The sequence below is a fragment of the Salvelinus namaycush genome, chromosome 20 (genome assembly GCF_016432855.1).
Source record: "Salvelinus namaycush isolate Seneca chromosome 20, SaNama_1.0, whole genome shotgun sequence".
NCBI classification, from domain to species: Eukaryota; Metazoa; Chordata; class Actinopteri; order Salmoniformes; family Salmonidae; genus Salvelinus; species Salvelinus namaycush.
The window spans coordinates 20,471,527-20,494,481 of NC_052326.1; the positions used below are offsets into that span (position 1 = coordinate 20,471,527).

At 41.9% G+C, this 22,955-nt stretch overlaps 1 protein-coding gene across 1 annotated transcript in view; it reads right to left on the bottom strand.

Annotated features, from left to right (window-relative positions):
• Nucleotides 1-22,955, bottom strand: part of LOC120065109 (calcium/calmodulin-dependent protein kinase type 1-like) — a 94,861-nt gene that overhangs the window by 10,307 nt on the left and 61,599 nt on the right. The window contains exon 3 of the mRNA XM_039015835.1: nt 9,351-9,482. Within this exon, the coding sequence (XP_038871763.1) occupies nt 9,351-9,482 (132 nt within the window). The remainder of the gene's footprint in view (nt 1-9,350; nt 9,483-22,955) is intronic.

The window sequence follows — 22,955 nt, forward strand, 5'->3', positions numbered from 1 at the left end:
TGAATCGCCGTGACCCCAACCAACCTCACTACTCACTGGTCCCTTATGATCACTTGACTAAGCATGCCTCTCCTTAACTTCTTTATGATAGGGGGCAGCATTTTCACTTTTGGATGAATTGCGTGCCCATAGTGAACTGCCTCCTACTCTGTCCTAGATGCTAATATATGCATATTATTATTACTATTGGATATAAAACACTCTGAAGTTTCTATAACTGTTTGAATGATGTCTGTGAGTATAACAGAACTCATATGGCAGGCAAAAACCTGAGAAAAAATCCAAACAGGAAGTGAGAATTCTGAGACTGGTCAATGTTCAACTCATCGCCGATTCAATTTCTTGTAAGATATGGATCTGTTTGCACTTCCTACGCCTTCCACTAGATGTCAACAGTCTGTAGAACGTGGAATGAAGCTTATGCTGTGTTGTGGGGCCGGATGGGAGGGGAATGAGTCAGTGGTCTGGCAGATTGACAGTTCCTGGTCATGCGCTTTCCTCATGATATCGCCTTGCGTTCCATAACTTCTACAGACATGAAGGAATGCTCCGGTTGGAACGTTATTGGATATATATGATAACAACATCCTGAAGATTGATTCTCTACTTAGTTTAACCAGTTTATTCGACCTGTTATATACATTTTTGAAGTTTTCGTCCGAGTTCGCCTGCATTTGCGCGAGCGTTTGGACATGTACACTAAACATGCTAGCAAAAGTAGCTACTTAGACATAAGTAATGGACATTATCGAACAAAACAACAATTTATTGTCGAACTAGGATTCCTGGGAGTGCATTCTGATGAAGATAATCAAAGGTAAGGGAATATTTCTGATGTAATTTCGTATTTCTGTTGACTCCAACATGGCGGAGAAATGTTGTTGTTTGAGCGCTGTCTTAGATTATTGCATGGTGTGCTTTTTACGTAACGTTTTGTTTTTAAATCTGACACAGCGGTTGCATTAAGAACAAGTGTATCTTTAATTATATGTAAAACATGTATCTTTCATCAAAGTTTATGATGAGTATTTCTGTTATTTGACGTGGCTCTCTGCAATTTCTCCGGATATTTTGGAGGCATTTCTGAACATGGCGCCAATGTAAACCGAGATTTGTGGATATAAATATGCACATTATCGAACAAAACATAAATGTATTGTGTAACATGATGTCCTATGAGTGTCATCTGATGAAGATCATCAAAGGTTAGTGATTAAAGTAATCTCTATTTCTGCTTTTTGTGACTACTATCTTTTGCTGGGAAAATGGCTGTGTTTTTCTGTGGCTATGTACTGAGCTAACATAATTGTTTGGTGTGCTTTCCCCGTAAATCCGTTTTGAAATCAGACATGTTGGCTGGATTCACAACATGTCTAGCTTTAATTTGGTGTCTTTCATGTGTGATTTCATGAAAGATTGATTTTTATAGTAATATATTTGAATTTGGCGTGCTACATTTTTTCTGGCTTTTGGCCAAGTGGGACGCTACTGTCCCACATATCCCAGAGAAGTTAATGTCAATATGCCTTGTCTATTGCTGTTCTGGTTAGTGTTTATTGGCTTATTTCACTGTAGATCCTCTAGCCCTGCTCATTATACCTTATCCAACCCTTCAGTTCCACCACCCACACATGCGATGACATCACCTGGTTTCAATGATGTTTCTAGAGACAATATCTCTTTCATCATCACTCAATGCCTAGGTTTACCTCCACTGTATTCACATCCTACCATACCTTTGTCTGTACATTATACCTTGAATCTATTTTATCGCCCCCAGAAACCTGCTCCTTTTACTCTCTGTTCCGGACGTCCTAGACGTCCAATTCTCATGGCTTTTAGCCGTACCCTTATCCTACTCCTCCTCTGTTCCTCTGGCGATGTAGAGGTGAATCCAGGCCATGCAGTGCCTAGATCAACTCCTATTCCCCAGGCGCTCTCTTTTGATGACTTCTGTAACCGTAAAAGCCTTGGTTTCATGCATGTTAACATTAGAAGCCTCCTCCCTAAGTTTGTTTTATTCACTGCTTTAGCACACTCTGCCAACCCGGATGTCTTAGCCGTGTCTGAATCCTGGCTTAGGAAGACCACCAATAACTCTGAAATCTCACATCCCTAACTACAAAATTTTCAGACAAGATAGAACGGCCAAAGGGGGCGGTGTTGCAATCTACTGCAGAGATAGCCTGCAGAGATCTGTCCTACTATCCAGGTCTGTACCCAAACAATTTGAACTTCTACTTTTAAAAATCCACCTCTCTAAAAACAAGTCTCTCACCGATGCCGCCTGCTATAGACCACCCTCTGCCCCCAGCTGTGCTCTGGATACCATATGTGAACTGATTGCCCCCCATCTATCTTCAGAGCTCATGCTGCTAGGTGACCTAAACTGTGACATGCTTAACACCCCGGCGATCCTACAATCTAAGCTTGATGCCTTCAATCTCACACAAATTATCAATGAACCTACCAGGTACAACCCCAAAGCCGTAAACACGGGCACCCTCATAGATATCATCCTAACCAACTTGCCCTCTAAATTCTCCTCTGCTGTTTTCAACCAAGATCTCAGCGATCACTGCCTCATTGCCTGCATCCGTAATGGGTCAGTGGTCAAACGACCTCCACTCATCACTATCAAACGCTCCCTGAAACACTTCAGCGAGCAGGCCATTCTAATTGACCTGGCCCGGGTATCCTGGAAGGATATTGACCTCATCCCGTCAGTAGAGGATGCCTGGTTATTCTTTAAAAATGCCTTCCTCACCATCTTAAATAAGCATGCCCCATTAGAACAGATACAGCCCTTGGTTCTCTCCAGACCTGACTGCCCTTAACCAACACAAAAACATCCTGTGGCGTTCTGCATTAGCATCGAACAGCCCCCGTGAAATGCAACTTTTCAGGGAAGTTAGAAACCAATATACACAGGCAGTTAGAAAAGCCAAGGCTAGCTTTTTCAAGCAGAAATTTGCTTCCTGCAACACAAACTCAAAAAAGTTCTGGGACATTGTAAAGTCCATGGAGAATAAGAGCACCTCCTCCCAGCTGCCCACTGCACTGAGGATAGGAAACTCTGTCACCACCGATAAATCCACTATAATTGAGAATTTCAATAAGCATTTTTCTAAAGCTGGCCATGCTTTCCACCTGGCTACCTCTACCCCGTTCAACAGCACTGCACCCCCCATAGCAACTCGCCTAAGCCTTCCTCATTTCTCCTTCTCCCAAATCCAGTCAGCTGATGTTCTGAAAGAGCTGCAAAATCTGGACCCCCACAAATCAGCCTGGCTAGACAATCTGGACCCTTTCTTTCTAAAATTATCTGCCGGAATTGTTTCAACCCCTATTACTAGCCTGTTCAACCTCTCTTTCGTATCGTCTGAGATTCCCAAAGATTGGAAAGCAGCTGCGTTCATCCCCCTCTTCAAAGGGGGACACACTCTTGACCCAAACTGCTACAGAACTATATCTATCCTACCCTGCCTTTCTAAGGTCTTCGAAAGCCAAGTTAACAAACAGATCACCGACCATTTCGAATCCCACCGTACCTTCTCCGCTATGCAATCTGGTTTCAGAGCTGGTCATGGGAGCACCTCAGCCACGCTCAAGGTCCTAAACGATATCTTAACCGCCATCGATAAGAAACAATACTGTGCAGCCGTATTCATTGACCTGGCCAAGGCTTTCGACTCTGTCAATCACCACATCCTCATGGGCAGACTCAACCGCCTTGGTTTCTCAAATGAATGCCTCGCCTGGTTCACCAACTACTTCTCCGACAGAATTCAGTGTGTCAAATCTGAGGGCCTGTTGTATGGGCCTCTGGCAGTCTCTATGGGGGTGCCACAGGGTTCAATTCTCGGGCCGAATCTCTTCTCTGTATACATCAATGATGTCGCTCTTGCTGCTGGTGAGTCTCTGATCCACCTCTACGCAGACGACACCATTCGGTATACTTCTGGCCCTTCTTTGGACACTGTGGTAACAACCCTCCAGACGAGCTTCAATACCATACAACTCTACCTTCCGTGGCCTCCAACTGCTCTTAAATACAAGTAAAACTAAATGCATGCTCTTCAACCGATCGCTGCCTGCACCTGCCCGCCCGTCCAGCATCACTACTCTGGACGGTTCTGACTTAGAATATGTGGATAACTACAAATACCTAGGTGTCTGGTTAGACTGTAAACTCTCCTTCCAGAATCACATAAAACATCTCCAATCCAAAGTTAAATCTAGAATCGGCTTCCTATTTCGTAACAAAGCATCCTTCACCCATGCTGCCAAACATACCCTCATAAAACTGACCATCTTACCTATCCTCGACTTCGGCGATGTCATTTACAAAATAGCCTCCAACACCCTACTCAACAAATTGGATGCAGTCTATCACAGTGCCATCCGTTTTGTCACCAAAGCCCCATATACTACCCACTACTGCGACCTGTACGCTCTCGTTGGCTGGCCCTCGCTTCATACTCGTCGCCAAACCCACTGGCTCCGGGTCATCTACAAGACCCTGCTAGGTAAAGTCCCGCCTTATCTCTGCTCGCTGGTCACCATAACAGCACCCACCCGTAGCACGCGTTCCAGCAGGTATATCTCACGTGTCACCCCCAAAGCCAATTCCCCCTTTGGCCGCCTCTCCTTCCAGGTCTCTGCTGCCATTGACTGGAACGAACTATAAAAATCTCTGAAACTGGAAACACTTATCTCCCTCACTAGCTTTAAGCACCAGCTGTCAGAGCAGCTCACAGATCACTGCACCTGTACATAGCCCATCTATAAATAGCCCAAAAACCTACCCTCTTCCCCTACTGTATTTATTTATTTATTTTGCTCCTTTGCACCCCAGTTTTTCTACTTTGCACACTCATCTACTGTCAAATCTACCATTCCCAGTGTTTTAATTGCTATATTGTATTTACTTCGCTACCATGGCCTATTTATTGCCTTTGCCTCCCTTATCTCACCTCATTTGCTCACATTGTATATATACTTATTTTTCTACTGTATTATTGACTGTATGTTTGTTTTACTCCATGTGTAACTCTGTGTTGTTATATGTGTCGAACTGCTTTGCTTTATCTTGGCCAGGTCGCAGTTGTAAATGAGAACTCTTTCTCAACTTGCCTACCTGGTTAAATAAAGGAGAAATGAAAAATAAATACAAATAAATACAAAATTCTGTATCTAAATAAACATCATAGGGAGCACTTCATATGAACAAGTATTATTTTATATTAAAAAGGTACTTCATATATGTCACGTTCTGACCATAGTTCTTTTGTGTTTTCTTGTTTTAGTGTTGGTCAGGACGTGAGCTGGGTGGGCATTCTGTGTTTTGTGTTTCTATGTTGGGTTTGTTGTTTGGCCTGATATGGTTCTCAATCAGAGGCAGGTGTTTGCCATTGTCTCTGATTGGGAACCATATTAAGGTAGCCTGTTTTCACTGTTGGTTTGTGGGTGGTTGTTCCTGTTCGTGTGTTCCTGTTCTTGCGTTCATCAGTTTTTGTGTTCTCTAGTTCAGGACTGTAGCTTCGTTCGGTTTTCGTCTGTTTATTGTTTTGTTCATTATAGAAAAAGTATTCTAATAAATATGGATACATACCACGCTGCGCTTTGGTCCTCCTCTCCTTCTACCGACGGAAGCCGTTACAATATATATAATCTCGGTTATATATAATCTTGGTTAACCCAGAGCTAAAGTCTCATGTAATTGGTCAGATGCTTGATTAAGTTCTGGGTCCATGTTAAGAGAAGGAAAGAAGAGCTCAACCCTCTCTCTTTGCAAGTTATGACAAATCTATAGGTCAAAACCTCCCCTTCTGAAATTCGAAAGATGCTAACACCTGCAAAATCCTGATTTGTCCAAAGCACCGGAACTAATGCTGCTCATTATCTCACATCTTCCATTGTATCATGACAGCTCTACGGTACCATTTCTGGTTACACAGTCCGTCTACGAGAGATTACAATATGTATGATACTAATTATCACTAATATTAGTTTAAGCTGGAGCTAGAGTTGTGTTGCCAGTGTTGTCAGACTGTGTGGTGGCAGGCGTCTCTCTAATTGGTTGAGCAGTGTATTCCGACGCCCCCCTGAGAGTCATTGGCGTGGAGACAGAACAGAACACTGAGCAGGTGAGTCACGGCTCTGGAGGTGGCTTTCTTCCATCATCCCCATGCTGCCCACCTAAAACACTTCACCTTAAACTCAAAGAATGAGAAAGACTGTTTACACACACACCCCCAGACACGCACACACACATACACACTCACTATTCACTCACTCACTAACTCTCTCTCACTCAGACACTCCTCACAATCTTCTTTACTGTCATTTTTCAATCTTTGGTTTGAGCTCAGTTTGAGTGTAGGAGCCATGAATGGGGTAGAAAGCTAACAATGCTCTAACACAAGGCCAAATCCTCCTATGACTACAACAGAGTAGCTCCTCTATCAAAAGGTGTCTCTCTCTCTACACCAAAGTATCATGGCACAGCGCAGGTAGAATACATTGCTTTCCCCTTAAGCTACTGATAGTCCATCCATCTGTGTCACTATATTTTGAGATGGCAGGCACCCCAGTGATGACAGACACTTGTCACACTGGCACGGCTCGGAGAGAGGCCAAAACAAAAATGAAACCGCACCGCAGTATCAATTTTGTATCACGTGTGTTCCTATGTCCTGCCTGAAACATTGCTGCCTGGGGAAAATCACAACACATTATCATTGGCAGGGATCCAACTGAGACAAGAGGGAGATTATAAAAGCCTTTCAATTTCATTATGGTCTCTGTAAAGTGTTTCATTGAGTTGAGAGAGTGAGCAGAGGTAATGAATTGCTCCATACAGGGGCTGACTAATGGTTTTGTGCAGGACTCTGGGGGATACATGCAGTACAGTGCAGTACAGTACAGTAGGCTAAACTAGAGTAGAGTAAGGGAAGTTAGCGGCACAGCCCCTTCAACAGCTATAAAGGGTTATCCTTATCTCTCTCTATCTCAGTAAGAAGTAAGAAACTGTCCCTCTTATTTGTTTAAACTTGATTAACACTTTGCCATGTGATGTTACAGATCTATGAGGGACCATGAAGAGGTTTGTAGGGGCTCGGGGTTGATTACAGACTGTTAACTTTTTAGGGATAGGGGGCAGCATTTTCACTTTGGATGAATAGCGTGCCCAGAGTGAACTGCCTCCTACTCTGTCCCAGATGCTAATATATGCATATTATTATTACTATTGGATAGAAAACACTCTGAAGTTTCTAAAACTGTTTGAATGATGTCTCTGAGTATAACAGAACTCATATGGCAGGCAAACACCTGAGAAAAAATCCAAACAGGAAGTGGGAATTCTAAGGCTGGTTGATTTTCAACTCATCCCCTATTGAAATCCCAGTGGGATATGGATCTGTTTGCACTTCCTACGGCTTCCACTAGATGTCAACAGTCTGTAGAACGTTGAATTAAGCTTCTACTGTGATGTTGAGCCGGATGGGAGCTGTTTGAGTCAGTGGTCTGGCAGAGGGCCAGGTCCTGGTCACGCGCATTCCACATGATATCGACTTGCGTTCCATTACTTCTATAGACACAAAGGAATTCCCAGGTTGGAACGTTATTGAATATTTATGATAACAACATCCTAAAGATTGATTCTATACTTAGTTTGACAAGTTTATTCGACCTGTAATATAACTTTTTGAAGTGTATCTTTAATTATATGTAAAACATGTATCTTTCATCAAAGTTTATAATGACTATTTCTGTTATTTGATGTGGCTCTCTGCAATTTCTCCGGATATATTGGAGCCATTTCTGAACATGGCGCCAATGTAAACTGAGATTGTTAGATATAAATATGCACATTATCGAACAAAACATACATGTATTGTGTAACATGATGTCCTATGAGTGTCATCTGATGAAGATCATCAAAGGTTAGTGATTAATTTTATCTCTATTTCTGCTTTTTGTGACTCCTCTCTTTGGCTGGAAAAATGGCTGTGTTTTTTGGACTTGGCGGTGATCTAACATAATCATATGTTGTGTTTTCGCTGTAAAGCATTTTTAAAATCGGACACGATGGGTAGATTAACAAGATATTTATCTTTCATTTGCAGTATTGGACTTGTTAATGTGTGAAAGTTATATATTTAAAAAAATATATTTTAGAATTTCCCGCGCTGCCTTTTCAGCGGAATGTTGTCGAGGGGTTCCGCTAGCGGAATGTGTGTCCTAGAAAGGTTAACAGATAACTATCCACAACCCTTCCCACTGATATCAACTACCCACTATATTCTACACAGTTTTTTACTTCATGCTGTCTGATGCAACTCTGGGTGACTAAGCAGCTTTGTCTTGTTTCATTGCCTTACTACCCAAAATCATCGCTCCAGCAAAACGCTATGCCACTCCCACGGACTATAGTTTCTTCTCCGCTATGAGTCTGGATCTGAGTACCTCCCCTACGATTTCTAGAACGTGAACACATTCTAACCATTCTGGTTGGTCGCAGAAACTGATGGGTTGGGCCAAAGCCAGAACACAAAGCGGCATTTTGAAAATTCGTCATTGGCTTTGATACTCTGATTGGTTAGAGATGATCCGATCGCTGATGACTTTGTTTTGTATAACACCCCTAATTTTGACGTCACCACAAACGACTTCAACGATGGCAGTCTCGGACTGAAGTATTTGGCGAACATAGAGCAGAGGAAGAATTCATTTTGAGTTGTCAGACAAGTTGTTTCATGGGTGCAGTGGTGATGTCCTCTAACAGATGTTTTACACCGTCATTAAGAGGCAGCCATCTTGCCTTGAGTAATTGGGTAAACAGACAGAGTTCAGAATCTCACTTCAGGTTTCTCTGACAGTTCATGACCTCATGGGAATACACCAATGGGAAGAGTAGGAGGCTGTGTCACTACTAGAAGAATGAGGTTATCTGCAATGAAAATGTTACAATTCTGGCTTAATTTGACTTTTAGGAGTTTAAGGTCTCTCTCTGTATCTCTCTCTTTCTCTTTCTGTCTCTCCCTCTCTCTCACTCACAATCTCTCTCTCGTCCCCACGTTCTCAGTTCTAGAAATATCCCTGTATATTCACTAGGCCTGTGTCTCATGTAACCCAGGTAACAAGAGCACTATAAATAGCTTAAGCCCCTCTAGTTTCGTAGTTTCCGGCTGTAGTCCGTAATTCCACAGTTTTAAAGGGAGGTATTTTAACCAGACTGTCATTACTGCAATTGTAGTCACTATTCGTCTCAGAGTTAAATCACTTGCTCACCTAACATCAATAAGCAACAAGGGCGTGTAAATGTGTGTGTGTTCATCACTCACTTGTGCAGGACAGCGATCTCATTTTCTATGCTGTTCTCTTTGCCTTCCAGGGCTTTCTTAGGGATGCATTTGATGGCCACCAGTTTCTGTGTCCTCTTCTCTTCCGCTAGGACCACCTCGGAGAATGCCCCCCTGAAACACAAAGACAGGTCAGCCAAAGACATCACAGACCGCCAATCTTATTCACATCATTTTTCTCAGCAACCATTTTAATTAGTAATCCAGGCCATCCCTCCAAGAGAAAACAGAGGAAAAAGTCCTTGTAAAAGGTTATGAACCAGAAAGAGCCCAGCTCTACAGTTGGAGCCCATTGTCCATTCAAACCATTCTAAATGTTACTAAGAGGCCTAGATAACAAGAAAATATTTTCTTCATTTCTCCTCTAAATGAATACTGAGGAAACTAGACATTTGCCTGGGAGGATATTGGTTGGCATTACTATGTATATTTTCAGTGCTCCAGTACCCATTCTGAAGTCAGTGGAGCAAGATCTGGAAAACCTCTCGCAATCTTGTCTCAACAAGCAGCGGTTACAAAACCTTTTTTGCAATTTTACTCAAATAAAACAATTTTCTAGTCTCACTAGATAAAATATACTATATTTCTGGCCAGATTCTAAACCCACAGTTGGCCGTGACCCAGGAGGCTTTTGCCATGATGACATACCACTGGCTGCTGATGCATCATCTGGGAAACACCATAGGTCAACTCGTGAGAGAGATAGACACAATGAAGAATGACAGAGAGAGTGGGAGAGTGAGAGTGTGTGTGAGAGAGAGAGAAAGTGAGAGAGAGAGAGAAAGTGAGAGAGAGTGAGAGAGAGTGAGTGAGGATGTTCCCCAATGATGGAAAAGTTTGGGAACCACTGATCTAACTACTGTGGAAATGGAACCCAGCTGCAACCCAAGGGGACTGGCCACAGTCCACCACTTAGGAAGCACTGTTATAAACTGATCATTATGATTCTGGGCCCAAATCTAGCCCTGCATCAGGGGGTGGGGAGGTTACCAGTTCAAATTCCTCTCTAGAATCTGGGGCAGTTGCCATTCTGAACTATGAAGCCGCCCAGGAGAGACCAGACAAGAAATGGCAGAGCGTGCAATCATTCTCCAAAAAAAGACCCGTGATAATGACAATGATGGATGATGATAATGATAATGATGATCTCATAAGCTTGCCAGTCTGTTTCAGGATTAGCCAGCTCTATTGACAGTACCACACCCTCTCATGTGTCAATGTGTTCTGTTTACTCAGAAGATACGTAATTACAGAGAGTAAACATGATCTAGTCTAAACAGTACATTTAGATGTATGACTGATAACGATGCCTTAGAAAAAAACATCTAGAAAGATTTACTCACCTATAAGTATTTCATAACCAAACAACATTGATCGCTCTGATTAAAGCAGAAAATCCTGAGGGATGTTAAGAAAACAAGTCTATGCAGTATGATTACTAATTCATAAGAACAGAGCAAGTGGTTTTGGTTCAGTGACGTGCTGTGGGTCTTGGCTGAGATGGAGCAGAGCAGAGTTGTGGGTGTGTTTACTGAGCTGATCCTAACAGGATGTTCTTATCATCACCAAGAGACACAAGTCCGGGAAGACGCCTGGCCCTGATGCTATTCAACACTAAACTGTCTCAACATACTACTAATACCAGCAGACAGAGCCTCCTCTGAGATACACTCACATAGACACTAACCAAACACACACCTATCACAACAGCTCACAGCTGTGCTCTTCTATACAGACTACGGTACTAGTCAAATAGTCAACTAAACTAACAATTAGTCAAGAGTATTTCAGTCAGTCAACAGTTAAAACAGCCAATTGTTCACATAGTCAAGCATCCTAGCAGAAATGTATTTTAACAGCCAACTATCCCTTCACAGTCAGTCTCTAAAATCAACATTTTGCTTCAGAGCTTCTAAAGACAGTCTGTCACTATGCTGACAGTCTAGTGTCCCAACGGAGCCTTAAGATCCTCACTGTTTGAAAGCAACACTTGTACATAAGCATAGCCAGGTCCCTAGGGGAGGGAGTAAACAATACACTCAAAGCCAATTATATTGAAGCTATAGTCTCAGTGAAAAAGTATTGTCCTCTAACACTGTCACGCCCTGATCTGTTTCACCTGTTCCTGTGATTGTCTCCACCCCCTCCAGGTGTCGCTTATTTCCCCCAGTATATTTATCCCTGTGTTTCCTGTCTCTCTGTGCCAGTTCGTCTTGTATGTTAGTCAAGTCAACCAGCGTGTTTTTCCCGTACTCCTTTTGCTATTCTCTTTTTGTTAGTCTTCCCAGTCTTGACTCCAGCCTGACTCTGGACTACTTTCCCGCCTGCTTGATCATCCTGCCTCCACTGACCTTGATTCTGCCTGCCCTTTAGTACCTTCCGGACTCTGAATTGGTTTTGACCCTTTTGCCTGTCCACAACCATTCTCTTGCCTTACCCTATTGGATTAATAAATATTAATATATTGTAAGACTCCAACCATCTGTCTCCTGTGTCTGCATCTGGGTCTCGCCTTGTGTCGTGATAGTACAAACTGGCCATGACAGACCCAGCAGACTTGGACCAGCTCTGCCAAGCTGTCTCCCTGCAGGGAGCCACCATTGGGAGACCTTAGGAGTTGCTACAGGGCCTTTTGGAAGGGCTCAGTTCCTTGACGGAATGCCACGACCATGGGTTAAAGGTTATTATGGAGAAAATCAGGGAGTTAGCTCAGAGACTGTCTGCCACCTCTGGAAAAAAAACAATCACCCAGTAATTTTTTCCCTATTTGTGGTGAGTTTGTACAGCCTATCCCGTCTCCCCGTGAACCCCGCGTACCTCCTCCAGAGCGATATTCAGGGAATCCTGGTACCTGCCAGGGTTTTATTTCGAAGTGCTCGCTTATTTTTGAGCTACAGCCATCTTAGTTTTCATCAGACCGATCAAAGATAGCATATATAATTACGCTAATGTCAGGAAGGGCGCTCTCCTGGGCTTTGGCAGTTTGGAAACAACAATCTGCCATTTGGGGTCCTTTTGAGGAATTTATGGCAGAGGTGAGAAAGGCTTTTGAGTCTCCAGTATCTGGGAGAAAGGCTGCCAGCAAACTGCTTGACTTACGTCAAAACTCCCGTAGTGTGGCAGACAACGCGGCAGACTTTCGCACGTTGGCCGCTGAGAGTGCCTGGAATCCGGAGTCTCTTTTCGATACTTTTCTGCACGGATTATCTGAGGAGGTAAAGGATGAGCTAGCTGCTCGGGAACTGCCGGTGGACCTCGACTCCCTTATCGCCTTAACCATTATAATTGATGGACACCTAAGAGAACGCAAGAGTGAGAGGAGGTCTGGTCTCGGGCAAACTCGTGCACCCGATATGGCACGTTCACCTTCTATGGAATCCGGAAGTTTCCGAAGGCACCTCTTCCTAGAGGAGTTGAAGCCACCTGAGCTCTCTCTCGTGAATCTACGACGGGTGAATTGGATACTCCCTGAGTCTATGCAGTTGGGAAGAACTAGGCTATCAGTTTGGGAGCGCTCACGGAGGATGAATAATAACTGTTGTCTGTACTGTGGAGGGGCAGGACATTTTATAGCTACCTGCCTTATTAGGAAATTCTTGTCTCTCGTGGGTACCAGTTCTATAGTGAGTCAGACTGAGAGTTCTCTAATTCCCACAACCTTTTTTGTGCTTGTGCTGTGGGGAGACCAATCTAAGTCTCTCCGAGTGCTCATTGATTCTGGGGCTAATGAAAGTTTGATGGATGCCACTATTGCTTCGGAGCTTGGTATTCCCTCTCAGCCTCTCTCTGTTCCCATGGATGCTAGCGCACTGGACGGCCGCTCTATAGGGGAAGTCACCCATAGTACTGTTCCCGTTCAATTATGGGTTTCTAGTAACCACAGTGAGACCATACAGTTCCTCCTCATTGCAACGCCCCATGTTCCAATTGTTTTGGGATTTTCCTGGCTCCAAAAGCACAATCCTGTGATTGACTGGACCACAAGCTTCATCCTGGGTTGGAGCCCATTTTGCCATTCCCACTGCCTTCAAGCAGCACAGCCTTCCCCTAGTCGCCTTCCTCAGGAGGTTAGCAAGACTGTGGATGTCTCTGTTATCCCCACGGAATACCAGTGTTTAGTGTTTAGCAAGGCACGTGCTACTTCCCTTCCCCCGCACCATCCTTATGATTGTGCCATTGATCTTCTCCCAGGTACTACACCACCTCGGGGTCGGTTGTACTCTCTGTCCAGACCAGAGACCATTACTATGGAGAAGTACATTGAAGAGTCTCTGGCCACTGGGGCCGTCCGTCCGTCTGCATCTCCTGCCGGCGCAGGGTTTTTCTTTGTGGAGAAGGACAAGACCCTGCGCCCGTGCATTGACTACCGGAGACTTAACGATATCACTGTCAAAAATTGTTACCCCCTACCTCTTCTCTCCTCGGCGTTTGAACCATTCCAGGGGGCCACCGTGTTTTCCAAGTTGGACCTTCGGAATGCCAACCACCTGGTTCGGATACGCGAGGTGGATGAGTGGAAGACAGCCTTCCACACAGCCAGTGGACATTATGAGTACAAGGTCATGCCATTTGAACTCACCAACGCCCCCGCTGTCTTCCAGGCTTTGGTCAATGATGTGCTTCGAGACATGCTAAACTGGTTTGTGTTCGTCTACCTGGACAACATCCTGTTTTTTTACCGATCTGCCCAAGAACATGTACTCCATGTCAGACAGGTCCTTCAGGGCCTCCTGGAGAACCAATTGTTCGTGAAAGCCGAGAAGTGAGTTCCACTGCTCTTCTACCACCTTTCTGGGATATGTCATTGCTGAGGGCAATATTCTGATGGATCCTGGAAAGGTAGATGGATCCTGGAAAGGGGAAAGCAGTGGTGGATTGGCCTCATCGAACGTCCAGGGTGCAGTTGCAACAGTTTCTTGGTTTTGCAAACTTCTACCGCCATTTAATTTGGGATTACAGCACCCTGGTGGCCCCCCACAAGATAGCCGGTGGTAACTTGTGGAATAGACACCGGCTGGAATGCGGTTTTAACCAATCAGCATTCAGGACTAGACCCACCCATTGTATAATGAGTCATAATTCACTTAAATGTTTTCTTTTTTTCTTGTTTTGTTTTACCAAGTTAAATTATCTAACATCATTGGCAGATAATTAGATCATTTTGCATATTGTAAACTAAAAAAGGCTTTATACATGTAATTTATCTTATTTCAAGATAGTTTTCAGGATATTGTACATTAAGATGATTAAGGTAAAATATCTTAAAATAAGAAATAACTTGTATTAAGCCTATGCTAGGTTAAAATAAGCACACATATCTGCCAATGACATTAGAAAATTTAGCTTCGTAAGAAAAACTGAAAAAAACGAATTTTAAGGAAATTACCACTTAATATAAGATATTCAGGCTTGCTTACATTTCACTTTTTGCAGTGTAGAGCTAGCACCCCTTCACTACTGTAGGTCTGCAGAACATACACACCAGCTCTAATGCACACAGTATACTATATACAGCCATGGTACAGTGTGTGTATAAGTAATCGCTTCACAGCCATTATGCAAACAACTGTATCTGTATTCATGTTCATGCCTATACGCTACATGCAAACTATAGTCTACTATTTGTAAAGGCTATAATCTATATGCAAACTACAGGTTCAGAACTAAGAGAGTTGCATTGTATCTTTCCAAGTCATCACACAGTCATCATGTCATACAATACCTTATTACCAACCAATAGAAACGTTATTATGTACCAATAAAACAGTCACTGAATCAAGCAAACAATACAACGAAGCAAAATACACAAAAACAGGACGTACTGGCCAGAATGTGCACAGAGCTTTATCTTTATCAAAACGTGGGAAGTTGAAACACTTCTCCTATCTGTTCTTATGACACATTAACACTGACAAGCAAAGGGTATTTGATTTACATGAAACAAAACTAACATTATAATAATCAAGCCATTTAATCTCTACGTGGCTGGCAGCAGAGTAGTGTTAGAGAACATTTTCTCTGTCTGCTAATAGAGCTTAAAATAAAGACTTGGTGTTGCTTAGCTTCCGTCGCTAACAGCAACCCCCCTGTGAGTGTGGTTTGGTCTCTCTCCCCTCTCTCTCTCTCTCTATGATTTTAATGACTTTGCTGTGCATCAAAGGAATTCAAAGCTTAACACACTCTCTTACACACATGCACATAGAAAAAGCGTACACGGATACAAAACAAACACACACACAGGCAAACACCCATCCACACACACACACTAACGAGTGTGGTCTTGAGGCAGAAATAAAGGTCAAATGAAGTACTACCAGGCTAAGATAAGAGCAGTCTCTGCTCATGTTTAAGATTCTGGGAAGCAGACACAGAGCTCCCCATTAGTAAGGGGAACTAGGATAGGAATTCACCATCTTGGGCATTTGCTCTTATTTCCTTCCTGCTGAACATGGGCCTGGTGTTGTCTGCACCATTCACCAACTGAGCCATCTGTACAACTAAGACTCTTGGCCAAGCAGAAAGGAAACAAGAACATATGAGCCAAATGAAGCAAGGCAAAGGAAAGGTCAGCCAGGCCCACAGAGAGCCATCTGGTTCAGAGGTACCACACAGGGAGAGGACTACTCAGGACCTCCATGTCCAAGACAACACCACCGGGCTGACCACACCCTCTCCGCCATGCCATTCGTAGCAATCGTTTCTTACAACAACAAAAAATCACCACGTTATGTTTCATAATTCAGCAGTCGGGAGCTTGTTTCCTCAGCTCTACTTTGAGAAAATGAGATATGAAGAAATGACAGCCGTGACTACAAAAGATAGGATAAGAGAACCTTGATAGAGCGGTGTTTATCAGTATGAGTGACAGCATGTTACATATAGTGAGGATGACAGTTCTCTGTGTGGTACTAATCCCCCTCAGGGTTAGCTCTCAGCTAGCCCGGGGTGCCAGTCTGTTCCTGCATAAGCCAGTGACGACAGACCAGAACCCACCGTCTGGCACCCATGCTATAGCCCTACTGAGGTGGACATGCCAAACCTCCCTCAGCACCTCTGATAACATGTACACCTGCCTGACAGAAACAATGGTCCTGGTTAGCTCATTAAAGAGACCACACTCATTCCCCTGCTTTCTCTCCTTCCTCCGCTCTTCTCCTCATCCCTCGATCCTATCCTCCACCCCTCCGCCAGATTGATCAAAGTGGCTGCTTCTCTTCCCCTGCTTCTGTCTCTGAAAGTAAACCTAGGCTGACCGAAATGCTTACATTTGTGCCAGCCCCAGAAAACTGGGCTAAAACTAAAGACGTGTTATTAGAGAAAAGGCTGATCAAGTTAAGACATGAGCCTTCTTCAGAAGAGGGATACTGTCGTACTTTTAGTTATTACTGGAGATATCTTCTAATCCACACATGAAGGAGATAGGCACAGCTAGGAAGACTTGCTAGCTTAAGAAGAGACCTCTCATAGATATAAGATACTCACACAGAGACGTGGACCACGCACGACGACAGGTAAGATTTCCGAACTCACAGTTTAATCTCTGTACTTATTGATTACAGTTGTAGGCGCACTCTAGCTCAGACAGAGCGGGAATATTTTGACCATCCTAACAAGCCAACTTGAGTGTACACCATACAAAACTATAACAAAGCGGATATTACGCAATACATCCTTATATAGTTTTGGCTAACAGGAAACAGTTACCAGTAATCACAGTAACGCAAACTGTAGTAACCCTCGTTACAATATGAAGAAGTTCTCAGAAGAATCTGTGTTATGATCTGACAAGCACACAAACATTGCTGGGAGAGGTAGTCACATATAGTGTGGAAGCTACTGGAACAAAGAAAGGTTCAGCCAAAGGAAATTATGTGCTGATAAGTGATACAGCAGACTTTCATTAAGTCCTACTGAACTACTGGGTCGTGTCAGGTAGGACGTAGACGTCGGACGTAAAGGTAACGTAAAGGTAATGGCGGACTGAACGAAGTTATGTAGAGCACCTCAAGATAAAACATAATATTCGAAATATCTGCTAAATTAGACTAAAATATTAGCACTAAATAATCTGGTGGGTGATAACCTTCAATCTGGATAATAACACAAAACAAATCCTAAGACTAGAGACATTTATCGACAAATATTACGAAAACAAGCAACACCCAAACATGACGGAGAGTAAGACAGGGGAACCGATTCAAAAACGAAAACGTGACTCCTCAACCGACACTGATGATCTAATATTCTCACCACCGGTAATGGTAAAGGTCGAAACCGATCTGTTAAAATCAATAAATGACAAACTGGGTATACTTGAATTAGTTAGTAAAGATATAAAAGAGTTGAAGGCAAGCCTAGAGATGAGTGATGAAAAAGCTGCGGCTTTGGAGAAGGAAACACACGCGCTAAAAGGGACAGTCAATAAGATTGAAACCGAAATGAATGAATTTAAAAAGGAGAACAACGTTCTGAAGGAATGCTTACTGGACATACAAACTAGATCCATGAGAGAGAATTTGGTACTTACAGGTATCCAAGAGAAAGAAGGAGAGGTTCCTGAATCTGTAGTTAGAGAGTTCCTTTTTGCAGCGCTTCAGATTCCACGCGAAGTTATCGATAAGATCCAACTTGAACGTGTACACCGCCTCGGACAGAGAGGGCAGAGGTACGAACGCCCAATCGTTGCCAAATTTGCTTCATTTAAAGATAAAATAATGGTTAAAAGCCTGGGTAAAAGACTTGCTGGGACCAAAATTGGCATGAATGATCAGTTTCCGAAAGAAATTGCAGAACGGCGCAAAGTTCTGTATCCAATTTTCAAAGAAAATAGATTAAAAGCGAAACGAGTAGCTCTCGTCGTTGATAAACTATATATTGATAACCAGTTGTTCAGAGACACAAAGATTACTCCATGGTTATTTTAAAAATTACAAAGTTCTCATAGATGAGGAAAATAAACACAATTCAAGCCCGGTTACTGATTGTAACAATACAATACAAAATATAGCTTTTCTATAAATCTTCACATATAACTAATTGAACACAAGCACTATTTCTACATAGTGAAGATAAAAACTAAGTAAACAGAAGGCACAGTATGTGTGGATGGTGTGGTGTGTGTTTATTTTTATTTGTTATGTTTGGAAAGTTGAGTGAGTGAGTAATGAAATAGTTGCATATCCCAGAGCCAGTGTATTGCTGTGGGCCGGGTATGAGAGGGCTTTCAATGTTGTTCAGATGATGGATATACTTTTATAATGAATTATACGTCTTATTTATTTATTGTCCTATCATGGGGAACTACATTTTTAAAATAAATTATATCTAATTATTTATTATCCTATTTTTAATGGTACGGTCCATGGCCCTATACCCTAGACACCCACATGAATGGCCCAGATACTAAGGAGAAGTCCCTAACTGTTTTATGTGCATGCTGTAAGCGGTCTGTATGCAGCCAAAATGAGGTCAGGGACCAAGAGCAGCACTGCCCCCTCAAGATTCTGAGCCTGCTTGGCAGGGTTGGTCCTGCAAAGCCAAAGCCCCCTAAAGGGAGAGCATAATAAACAAGGAAATTCTCAAAGCTGCTAATGAGAACCTTGACGACCTTGTACCTAGCCGGTGGGGATTCCGGTGGGGTGCCCCCACCCAGGCAGTGGCAGTGCTGGCAACACTAGCTGCAGTAACCCATGGGGAGGGGGTCACACTCGGACATTCAGAGAGGGGGTATATTATTGTGGCCCTGGTGGCACGAAACCAATCGGACTGCATGGAGATGCTTGGGAACATGGTCAAAATGGATGACCGTATTGTGGGTGTTTCAGGAAGAAGGTGTACATTTGACCTCCATCATCTAGGATGTGACAATGGTAAATAAATCTCTACATTTATGCTCATTTTTTGCGCGGTCTTGCAGGCCTTCTCATGCAGCTGCAACTGCAAGTACATTTGTAAATCATGACCCATCTTGAGTTGGGCTCTGGGATGGTGCAATTGTTGAGAGGGTGAGCTTATGGTTGTGTGGGGGTAAGGGCTGAATGTGTGTGGGTGTATGTGTGTATCCCACAACTGTTGCGAAGGAAGAAGTAAAAGATGTTAGGGACTATAGAGGATGATTCACAGCAATATGTAATAAAAATCGAGGTGAGGGCGATGGAAATGCATTTGGCAATGGATCTGCTTCGGTTCGGTGGATGGCGCTGTGTGCACTTTTCGAAGGATGGATCCCAGTCGGTCCGGGGCTGTGCGATGCGGGGGGTCGGGGGTGGTCTGCCGGGCATTGGGATGACAACCCAACTCGAGATGGGGGCTTTTGGCGGGTGGAATAGTGGGGACCAATTGGAGGTTTGCTTAGTGGAGATGCAAATGTCATGGTACAACTATATAGAAACTCAATCATTATGTTACTTTTTAATAGGACGTTTACAAACATATATTTTGATAAAAATAATTGAAAGGTGTGTCTCATTATGGTAAGTGGTGAAATAAGTATAGCCAGTTACAATTGTAATGGCTTAGCAGATAATAAGAAAAGACGATCAGTATTTACCTGGCTAAAAGAGAAGGATTATAATATCTACTGTTTACAGGAAACCCATTCGACAGTTTTAGATGAAGTTTTGTGGAAAAAGAACTGGGGGGCGAAATATATTTCTCCCATGGGCAAAGAAATTCAAAAGGGGTGATGGTTTTAATTAATAATAACTTTGATCCAAATGTGCAACTTGTCCAAACAGATCCTCAAGGTAGATGGATTATTTTAAATATGTTATTGGACAATAAACATATATGGCTTATTAACCTATACGGTCCGAATAATGATGATCCAAGCTTCTTTGACAATATATATAAGAATGTATCAACTCTACAAGCAACACTAGACTCTATTATTATAGTGGGAGATTTTAATACGGTCTTAAATACCTCTATGGACCGGAAAGGAAATCACACTACAAACTATCACCCTCAGGCACTTAAGGAAATCAGGAATGTCATGGATATATTGGAATTAGTGGATATATGGAGACTTAAATACCCTGACCTAGTGAGATATACATGGCGGAGGCTTAATCAAGCTAGTCGCCTTGACTACTTTCTTATATCATTCTCTCTGGCACCAAAAGTTAAAAAGTGTTTGATAGGGGACAGAATGCGGTCGGACCATCACATAATTGGCATATATATTACTCTTACAGAATTTCCACGTGGGCGAGGATATTGGAAATTTAATTCAAAGCCTACTAGATGATAAATTGTTTAGAACTAGGACAGAGGAATTTATAACTGACTTTTTTAGACATAACATAGGTACAGCAGATCCCCATATTGTATGGGACACTTTTAAGTGTGCCTTTAGAGGCCATGCAATTCAGTACTCATCTATAAAACAAAAGCAATTTCGATCAAAAGAGTCCATATTAACAAAGGAAATTGAAGGACTAACAGTACAGTTAGATAACAATAAAAACGGTACCATAGAGGCACAGAATAAGTTAGAGGAAAAACAAAAAGAAATGGAGGAACTTATTCAAGAAAGATCCAGTGTAATATATTATAAAAATAAAGCGAACTGGATGGAATATGGGGAAAAATGCACCAAATTCTTTTTCAATCTTCAATATAGAAATGCTACCAAAAAAAACGTATTAAAACTTGTTACAAATGATGGAGTCACGCATGATTCACCAAATGATATTTTGAAAGAGGAAGTAAAGTACTTTAAGAATATATTTTCGTTTCAGGCTCCTCCATCTCCACTAACTGAAACTAATTGTATGGATTTTTTCCCTAATAATAATGTAAAATTAACATCTGTACAGAAAGACTCATGTGAAGGCCTAATTACAGAGGAGGAACTACTTGATGTAATTGGGGCCTTTAAGGATGGGAAAACTCCAGGACTGGATGGCATACCAGTGGAAGTATACAAACATTTTTTTGATATACTCAAAGGACCATTATTAGCTTGTTTTAACCACTCCTATATAAATGATAGATTATCAGACACGCAACAAGAAGGTGTGATATCATTATTACTGAAACAGGACCCAAGTGGTATATATAAAGATCCAGTCCATTTAAAAAATTGGAGACCTCTTACACTTCAGTGTTGTGATGCAAAAATCCTAGCAAAATGCTTGGCGCATAGAATAAAAAAAGTTTTGTCAGATATTATTCATCCTAATCAGACAGGTTTTTTACATGGACGATACATTGGAGATAATATAAGGCAAGTACTGGAAACAATAGAACACTATGAAATATCGGGGACACCAGGCCTGGTTTTCATAGCTGATTTTGAAAAGGCTTTTGATAAAGTACGACTGGAGTTTATATATAAATGCCTAGAATATTTCAATTTTGGGGAATCTCTTATAAAATGGGTAAAAATTATGTATAGTAACCCTAGGTGTAAAATAGTAAATAATGGCTACATCTCAGAAAGTTTTAAACTATCTAGAGGAGTAAAACAAGGTTGTCCACTATCGGCATATCTATTTATTATTGCCATCGAAATGTTAGCTGTTAAAATTAGATCAAACATTAATATTAAGGGATTAGAAATCCAGGGCCTAAAAACTAAGGTGTCATTGTACGCTGATGATTCATGTTTTCTTTTAAAACCACAACTAGAATCTCTCCACGGCCTCTTAGAGGATCTAGATACATTTGCTATCCTCTCTGGATTAAAACCAAATTATGATAAATGTACCATATTACGTATTGGATCACTAAAAAATACACATTTTACATTGCCATGTAGTTTACCAATTAAATGGTCTGACGGTGATGTGGACATACTCGGTATACAAATCCCAAAAGAAAGAAATGATCTCACTCCAATAAATTTTTATAGAAAGTTAGCAAAAATAGATAAGATCTTGCTACCATGGAAAGGAAAATACCTGTCTATTTGTGGGAAAATCACCCTGATTAACTCTTTAATCATATCACAGTTTACCTATTTGCTTATGGTTTTGCCTACACCTAGTGACCTGCTTTTTAAATTATATGAACAAAAAATATTCAATTTTATTTGGAACGGCAAGCCAGATAAAATTAAAAGGGCCTATTTATATAACGAATATGAATTCGGAGGGCAGAAATTATTAAATATTAAAGCATTAGACCTCTCACTAAAGGCATCAGTCATACAAAAGTTATACTTAAATCCAAACTGGTTCTCTAGTAGATTGGTACGAATGTCTCATCCTATGTTCAAGAAGGGCCTTTTTCCCTTTATTCAGATTACACCTGCTCACTTTCGGTTGCTTGAAAAGGAAATAATCTCCAAAATATCTTTATTTTTTAAACAAGCCTTAGAAAGTTGGTTGCAATTTCAGTTTAATCCACCTGAAAGGACGGAACAAATAGTACAACAAATCTTGTGGTTAAATTCAAATATAGTAATTGATAAAAAAAACTGTATTTATCGAAGAAATGTTTAAAAAAGGTATAATTTTTGTGAATGATATCATAAATAGGACTGGTGGAGTAATGTCACACATGCAGCTAACACAGACATATGGAAATGTCTGCTCTACCCAAAATTACAACCAATTAATTGCAGCATTACCACAAAAATGG